The following is an 8,723-nucleotide window of genomic DNA, read 5'->3' on the forward strand; positions in this document are numbered from 1 at the left end:
GGATCAAAATACCCCTGAAATTTTACAAGGGTATTGGGGTCAATTTATATTTTGTAAAATATTTGTTTCATATTTTTATTAAGTGTACCTCACTGAGATGTACACATGTTCCAAATTTCAAATCATTAAAATTTATAGAAAAAAAATGAAAATTGAAACACTACCTAACAATCGTGACCGTGAGATGAACTTTAGACAGTGATGAGCATAGGCGAAATCACTGTTTATTTCACCTATAGGCATTGGAAGGAACAATAAAAAAATATTTTCAATGGAATATATATATATATATATATATATATGATACAATGGAAGGAACAATAAAAAAAATAAGGATTTCACCATAGTTCAAAAATAATAATTTCAAGTTTGAAATGAATGTGTGGAAATAATTATTATAAAATTAATTGTACAGTAATAATATAAAAACTGCAATTGAATTTTTATAGATTCACTTATTCCAGGCAATCCAAACAATAGACAGGCATATCTATGTTTCTTATCAGGTGTTATCCAAACAACAAACAGTCTTATCTCAAGGAGAGACCGATTCCAGGAGAAGCCAATTCCAATATAAGCCTATCCCCAGATAGTCTAATCTGGGTACCCAAACGGACCTTAAAGAATAAGTAGCGAGAACAAGAAAGACAAATGGGATGGGGTGGGGTGGGGTGGGGTGGGGTGGGGTGGGGTGGGGTGGGGAGGGGGGGGGGGGGGAGGGCGGGGGGAGAGGGAGCAATTTCTATTAAACTTAGTGATTAAAGAATACTATCCTCTAAGCTTCAAGTAACATATTACACATTCTCATTTTTAATTAAAAACAACCCCACTCACCAGCTCTTCTTAAGAAGGGCTATGGGAGACCTTCACCTTCATTATGAACAATAAAAAAATTAAGAAATGAAAATTTCTTAAAATAAAAATATGATGAGTACCCTGTAGAATCATCAGATATGCTCCCCTCCCGGTCATTCAACAAACTTATCTGAGCTGAAATAAGCAGCTCCATTTGCGGTGGAGATTGTAAATAATTTCTCCTTGAAAAAACACCATTTTCAATATAATCAGATTTTCTCCTTACTATGTAATGAAATTGTCGATCATATGAAGAATGACATCGGCACCCTCGAAGTGTGAAAAGTGATTTTTGACCTGTAAATTTCGACCACCATATCAATCGCAAACCAAATTTTCCACAATATAAATGTTTTTTTAATAGGGTTTTGCAATATAAATGTTAAAATAGGAGAAAGGGAATGTCACTATAACACTGTTGATGTTTGGTATAAGGTCACAACTCCTAGCCTTCAGATGTGAAATCACGTAGTTAATGATGTGTTGCAGAGTTTGAAAAAATTTTATTTGAATTTTGAATGCACACTTAAAATTATTCAATTTCACATTGGTGACCTTATCCATAGGTGAATGGTCTTATTGTAACTTTCCTGAAAAGTGAAAAGAAAAGTAGAGAGAGAGAGACCTGAATAACACTGTGTGCTGCATATCTTTGCTTGCTTTGATGGAAACTAACATCAATTCTCTCCCAGCTTACACTATTCAGCCCTGTCACCAGCTCTTCTGGAAAATGGAAAATTAGCAAGAGTGAGAGACAGTAGTTGCTTCCAAAATGAGCTACATCTGTTGGTCTGCATTTGAAGGGAGAGAAAGAGAGAGAGAGAGAGAGAGAGAGAGAGAGAAAGAGAGAGAGAGCACATTCAATTCAGTCCAATTAGAAAGAGTGAGACAATAGTTGCTTTCCAAAATGAGCTACATGTATTGGTCTGCATTGGAGAGAGAGAGAGAGAGAGAGCATACAATTCAGTCTACATCCTCAAGTTAATGCACGTTTTTCTTCTTGGGTCAATAATATACAACTGTTCCTACCATGGTTAATCAAATTATCTACCCTGAGGTCAAACTATAAATTTCTGGATTGTGAAATAAGTGAATTGAAAGCTTGTTACAGTAACAATTATCAAAAGCGGGTAAGACAGCTTGTAAAATCTGAAGATGCAGTGGTTTGGTTCATCAAATTTGAATGGAAGCATAGTATTGTAATACCATATAGTATTGCTCTGCAAGGAGCTCAACTAACACTACACAACACTCTTTGAACACGACAAACTTAAACTTCTAATTATTCTTCCAATATGAATGATTTGCAGTGCATGCCTAACAAGCTAAGTCACCTAGACCGGTTTGAGACACTTCTAATGTGTATATAAAATAATTTTTATATGTAGATGCAAGTAATGCAGTAGTAGACCACATGAAGTTAGTGCAGGATGCCTCGGGTTAAAACTCTTGTTTATTGATATGCCCATATCTTAAAGTGGCCACACATGCGCGTGACACTTCAGCAAAAATGATGGGTAACATAGGTAACAAGATAAAAAGAAAACTACACCCAACCATATAAATATAGAAAGCACACAATCATACAAGTTGAACCTTCAGTAAGCACTTATGAACCTTCAGTAAGCACCAACTAGTTCAAACAATTAAAACAAAGTTAAATAGTGAAGACAAAATTTATATGAATGAATAGCTTGATGAATTCAAAAACAAAATGAGAGAAACAGACCGACCTTCTAGAGTGTTGGAGCCATCATCTTTCTTCATAATAGGTCTAGGTTGAGGATCTGCATCTGTTGGCTTCTCTTCATGTACAATATGTGGATATCTCTCGCTTAAAGAATTCTCCCACTAAACTTTCAAACAAAAATGACCCATCAGGTGTGCAACACTGAATTCAAATTAAACTAGAAAAACTAGAAGAGAAAAGAATTTAAAAAGCTAAACCAGTACCTTTGGCAATTCATAGTTCCGTCTGATTGATGATGTTCTCCAGCCTACTATATCTTAACTACAGTTGAGGAAATTTCTGTGAATCCTAGTCTATCATTAGGTTAAGATAATGGCCGATGTTACCAAATAACAACAAAAAGAGATGAAGATTCCACTAACATGGAAACATAATGCACTGTACTTATATAATTAAAATATAGGGAAACTATCATAAATATTCCTTTAATTTTTGGATATTACCAAAATACCCAAATCTCCATTTATCTACACTCATACCCATTTTTGCCTTTTTAGTTTTTCTTTGTTAATGGCGTATTTGCACTTATTACGGATCAATTACATCCATAGTGTTGCAAAGTGGCATGGATACAACATATCCACAATGCCAAAAGCCCCATGGATGTATTAGATCTGTGGTGCTTTTTAGCACCACGGACCCATTACATATGCGGCGCCACAAAGCACCATGGATCTAATAGATCCGTCGTACTTTATCAAGTCTTTTAAACCCACCCGGGCGCTCGTGTGGTTTTGAAATTGTAATGCCCTTTTAAGAAGCATGGCCCAAAGACGAAAGAACCAATAGAGTGAAAGAGTGCATGTGGGTTTTAAAGAGCGTGACAAAGCACCACGGATAGGTATGTGGCACTAATACATCCTTGGTCTTTTTGGTGTTAAGGATATGTTAGATTTCGTGGTGCTTTGTAACACTACGAATGTGATAGATCCTTAATGAGGGCAAATACATCATTAACAAAAAAAAGGTAGAAATGGGTATGAGCATAAATAAATGGAGATTTAGGTATTTTGGCAATATCCAAAAAACAAAAGAAATGTCTCTGATAATTTTCCTAAAATATATAATTCATTCATGCATGCATCTCATTTGTTTGGCAAATAAAAGCATAAGAAGAAAACCGTGGTGCATCTATGATATCTGTAATATTTATACAAATAAATGGTTTGAGAATACAGCAACAATGTAGGCATATCTTTCGCATAATGAAACTAAAAACAAGAACATGAAAAAAGGATAAAACAAGAACATGAAAAAAGGATACGATCATAGGCAACATTCGCATATGCCACTCGCCGTCTGAATGCTCGCAATGCAGAACTACATTATAAAAAAAAAGTATCAAGAGTTCATGTTTCAGAGTAAGGGGAAAGTCAAAATAGTCACACACAATGTACAGCACAAAGGCACTTGATACAAAGGGATTGCATTCAAGCATACATAAAACGCAAATCACCACAGTCAAACATCATGCGCTTTAGCAGTGGAGGTTTCCCATCATCATTATCAGTGAGAAACAGATGCCGACCAGTTCTCCCAAATATCCAGTGAATCACATAACAAGCTGTTTTCTCCATGAAAGGCAAACCTAAAAGAAATGGAACCTGAAACAATAATGACAGGACCAAAAATGAGGACAAAAGCCTGCAATTTTATGGTATAGTCCTCAAAACACTAACAAAAAAATGACATTCATATCTCACATATGATATATGGATCGTACAAGCAAATGGATGAAGATCTAGCAGTATTGTGTTCAAGTCAAGGGCCATGATGAAGCATTTATTTATATCCAATAATCCACCATAAATAGAAAACCATTGCAGAGAGAGAAAGAAGAAGAAGAATGCTTGAATATGTGACTGAAATCTATCAAAACAGATCCCGCTCAGGTATATTTTATGTTGATACATAAACAAAAGCAATGGATAGAGGGAAGAGTAATAGTTGCTTTTCACATTCTCGTTTAGACCAAAATACTAATCAGGAAACAACGTTTACAGTTTCTGCTTGAGATGATCGATCCATTTCCTTTACTCTCTTTTTTCTCCTGACTAGACAAGGAGAATCTTACCTATAGAACTATTAGGTACTTCTTTCAGAATCCTCTTTAAGATTTATCAGATATTCACTAAACGTTGAAATTAGCAGCAATTGCGAAAATGTTAGGCTTATGGTTAGTCATCACAAAGTTCACCTTCTTATTCATATCTAAAAATAGACTGCAGGGCAAATTAAAATCATGTTTAGTCTGAAATTAATATACAACACATACCTGCTTATTTCCCCTTGAACCAAGATGAGGAGTTGCAACAGTTATAAAGTTCATAGCCTCCAGGCCACATATTGTACCCCTTGAAACATCATCACCTGAACCATTGATCGAATCATCTTTGGTTTCCCTTTTCTGAGGAAGCCTGTACAGTTTCCCAATAGCATATCTTGCAACCAATCCTCCCACCGAATGGGCAATGAAAGAAATCTTCCGGACATCACTCTTTCGTCGTATAACTTCTTCAACCTAGAGTTCATTAGTGGTCCAATTTTGTCAAATTTTCAAATATAAACCAAGTTTAGGTCTGTAAAATGGCATTCAAATTGTCATTTTGGTAACATTCACATCACATTATTCTTTAAAGGTTAAAGTTTCACAAACCATATATGAAATTTTAGCATAACATGAAAAGAAATGTATATGTACTGTTCAACTCTAATGTGTTGTGGTTACGTGTTGAAAGGGTAAAGCTTACCTCCTCTGCTAACCGTTCTCCCATTACATCAACTCCATCTAATGTAAGCTTATACACATTTCGCTCACTACCTGCACAAATCACATTTGTCAACCAACGCTTACATAGCGAAAAATATCTTCTACAGAAAAGTTAATACATGCAGCATGCTTCGAAAGTATAGAGTTCCGTTTCATGAGAAAGAGAGGTGATCAGATATTGACCCCAATCACTCTCAAGATGGCAGAAAATCTAACTACCCCAATTCGTCACTACCAAACACCAAATTTTCTGAGCAATGCATCATGGAATTTCCCCATGGGGAGCACGAATTACATAGAAAGATTATCTGGTAGACATTAAAGCCCAACTTACTGCAAAAAATAATCTCCTCAATAAGAGAGCTTCAAAATAATATCAAGGGAAAGATATCACCCTTTTATTTTAATGAGTAAATTCGAAGTGTTTGATAGCCTATATGCGACTCACACAACACGGTTAGCAAAGACATATAAGAAGTACCATCAACCACTTTTAATTCTATATTTTGTTTCCATAAGCATCATTTTCTCTTCTATCAAGACAAACTGTAATGGGATTTTTTTGCATAATTTACAAAATAAAGGAAGTTGCCACTAAGTAATGATTAGAAAGAACAATTAACCAATTAAATGAAATTCAATCCAAAAAATATGACCGCTATAAAGACACTATAACAACCGCTCATTTTCAGACACGGAACATACTTGTACATTCATTTTGAAAATTAATGGAAAACAGTAAACTTTCAAAAGAAAAAAAATGTGACCACTATAATGATCAAAGAAAATATAAGAATGCGAACCAAACGAAATAATTGAAGAAATAAGACTTACAATGAACAAACACTTTATCAGGAAGAGTCCTCACAAATTGCTCAGCAGCAAATTTCCAGTCAGCTTCACTGCAAAGAAACAGAAGGAAACTCAGAATGAGATAACATCATAAGGTAATCAAGAATATGAAAACATATAGAAATTGAAAAATCTGTTGCTGGAACAAGATAAATAGAACCCCATTTAAAAGTTCCATTAATTTATCAGCAAAAAACCTTGAAATGACATAGCGTACCATATTTCAAGAATTCCTGGTGAGATCAATAAGAAGCTCTCAGAAAGGAGACAAATAAAGAAGATGAATTAGAAAGATGGATTTTTTTTTTCCCCAAGTTATGATCAGGTTTCCATCACAGGATCAGCATGACTTTGAACCAAAGCCTGATTCGTCCATGAATAATAAATTAATAACCAATAGACACCAATTTTCTCACAATCATTTTCCTTTTCATAAAAACCTCCGTATCATTCCACAACGTGCATCCTAATTCCAAAATTAAGCAATATTCAGTAAAAAATTAAAATTAAAGCCAAAAAATAAACAAAAGAAAACCACAAAATCAACAATTACACTGCCACAATAATAAAAAATCAAAACGTCGATCCTAAAACCGAATAAAACATAATAAAAAAAACATTAAAAAAAAAAAAAAACTGTAAAATGTAGTTAAGCAGAGAAGCGACAGAATCGTAATCACCTGCCTAATATGCCATTAACCATGATTACGAGGTGATCTGGAGCAGAAGAAGCGGCGGAGCTCCATACGTCTTCACCGGCATTAATGGAAATAGATTGAACATTGTCATTTGAAGCGAAGGAATCCATCGATTATCAGAGCATTCCTTTGATCAAATCACAAAAAAAAAACCCTAATCCTAACTTTTCTTTTTTGCTCGGTGAATTTTTATTCTTATTCTAAAAATTACAATTTAATGATGGAAAAGGGTGACAGACAAGATGTTGCAGAGAATTTCTGGTATTTTTCAGGACAAATATGTAAAAAATAAAATACGATTAAAAAATAAAAAGTGGGGAAACAGAAGCGTCGAAGACTATTTATAGGTAACCGAACTTTGGCACGTGCGGGATCGCTGAAACGTATGTTATGAATCGAACGGTTGATATTTGAACGAGCTATCCAGGTAAAGCATCACGAATGTACACGTGGAAATCCTATCCGCCATGCCACGAATGATATATATATTACCGGGAAAGGAATAAACGGCTACGATATGGAGGGATCCTGGCTCGTGTGAAGGAGTGAGATTGACCGTCCATTTTGATTGATAAAAGTTAAAGAGAGAAATTTGATAAAAGAAGTTAGCTATTGGGAAGCGTATAATGATCAAAGAACAAAAAAAAAATCAATAATTGAAAATTATAATAATTGATTAAAAATATTTTATTAAAAATATAAAAATTTATCAAAATATCTACAAGAGAAAAAAATTTTGAGAAAAGTTGACTTTTGTATTGCTATAGGCAGTGTTTATTTGTAGATAAAAATTTTGAGAAAAATTGACTTTTGTATTGCTATAGGCAGTGTTTATTTGTAGATAAAAATTTTGAGAAAAGTTGACTTTTGTATTGCTATAGGCATGTTTAAAAAAACGTCGAGTCAAAGGTTCGACTCGGGAATCGCCATGGACAGTTCGAATCGGCGAAAAAAACGGGAATCGTCCGGTTCTAGAGAGAACCGGACGATTCTGCACAGTGACTCGTCGATTTCACTGTACGGAATCGGCGAGTCCCGTACGGGTGTTTTTTTTTTTTTTTTTTTTTTTTTTTTTTTTTTTTTTTTTTTTTTTTTTTTTTTTTTTTTTTTTTTTTTTTTTTTGTAATCCATGATAGATTTTTTTGTAATACTTGATCAATTTTTTTGTAATCCATGATCGAATTGTTTTTTTTTTTTTTTTGTAATCTATGATCGAATTTTTTGTAATTGAAATGTTTGTTTTTTTTTCTTGTAATCCATGATCGAAATGTTTGTTTTTTCTTTTGTAATCCATGATCGAATTTTTTGTTTTTTGTTTTTTTGTAACCCATGATAGAGTTTTTTGTAATCCATGATTGAATTTTTGTAATCCATAATCGAATTGTTTTTTTCTTTTTTTGTAATCCATGATCGAATTTTTTGTTTTTTTTTGTTTTTTTTTGTTTGTTTTTTTTTGTAATCCATGATCGAATTTTATGTAATCCATAATCGAATTTTATGTAATCCATGATCGAATTTTTTGTAATCCATGATAGAATTTTTTGTAATCCATGATCGAATTTTTTTTAATCCATGATCGAAATGTTTGTTTTTTTTTCTTGTAATCCATGATCGAATTTTTGTTTTTTTTTTTTTTTTGTAACCCATGATAGAATTTTTTATAATCCATGACTGAATTTTTTGTAATCCATGATCGAATTGTTTTTTCTTTTTTTGTAATCCACGACGGAATTTTTTGTTTTTTTTTGTTTTTTTTTTTTTTGTAATCCATGATCGAATTTTATGTAATCCATGATCG

General features: G+C 33.6%; 1 protein-coding gene across 14 annotated transcripts; it reads right to left on the reverse strand.

Moving 5' to 3' along the window:
* Window positions 1-739: 739 nt before the first annotated feature.
* Window positions 740-7,385, reverse strand: LOC18428255 (alpha/beta-Hydrolases superfamily protein). 14 transcript variants are annotated; one of them, XR_016047940.1, is made up of 10 exons: window positions 6,908-7,381; window positions 6,210-6,277; window positions 5,356-5,426; window positions 4,881-5,126; window positions 4,046-4,209; window positions 3,870-3,925; window positions 2,809-2,861; window positions 2,589-2,706; window positions 1,481-1,646; window positions 740-1,152 (listed from the first exon to the last, which is right to left on the reverse strand). XR_016047940.1 is itself a non-coding variant. In XM_011622884.3 (10 exons), exons 1-10 carry the CDS (start codon window positions 7,033-7,035, stop codon window positions 1,081-1,083), a joined length of 1,074 nt encoding a protein of 357 aa, XP_011621186.1. In that variant the 5' UTR covers window positions 7,036-7,385; the 3' UTR covers window positions 740-1,080. The 14 variants fall into 14 exon arrangements, 6 of the variants coding, with proteins under 6 accessions (XP_011621186.1, XP_020519246.1, XP_088712302.1 ...); XR_016047943.1 differs by having other exon boundaries at window positions 1,481-1,578; window positions 2,589-2,711; window positions 2,809-2,852; window positions 6,908-7,259; XR_016047941.1 differs by having other exon boundaries at window positions 1,481-1,578; window positions 2,589-2,711; window positions 6,908-7,259.
* Window positions 7,386-8,723: the final 1,338 nt, after the last annotated feature.

The sequence above is a fragment of the Amborella trichopoda genome, chromosome 13, assembly GCF_054954075.1.
Source record: "Amborella trichopoda isolate Santa Cruz 75 chromosome 13, AtrichopodaSantaCruz75HAP2 v2.0, whole genome shotgun sequence".
NCBI lineage: Eukaryota > Viridiplantae > Streptophyta > Magnoliopsida > Amborellales > Amborellaceae > Amborella > Amborella trichopoda.

Bases quoted from the DNA above. Each gene is read 5' to 3' on its own strand.
- LOC18428255 (XM_011622884.3), bottom strand. From the start codon at position 7,035: ATGGATTCCTTCGCTTCAAATGACAATGTTCAATCTATTTCCATTAAT. The intron at 5,427-6,209 runs GTAAGTCTTATT...TGATTTGTGCAG, and splicing joins TGATAAAGTGTTTGTTCATT to GTAGTGAGCGAAATGTGTAT. The intron at 4,210-4,880 runs GTATGTGTTGTA...TTATTGTTTCAG, and splicing joins GTTCAAGGGGAAATAAGCAG to GTTCCATTTCTTTTAGGTTT.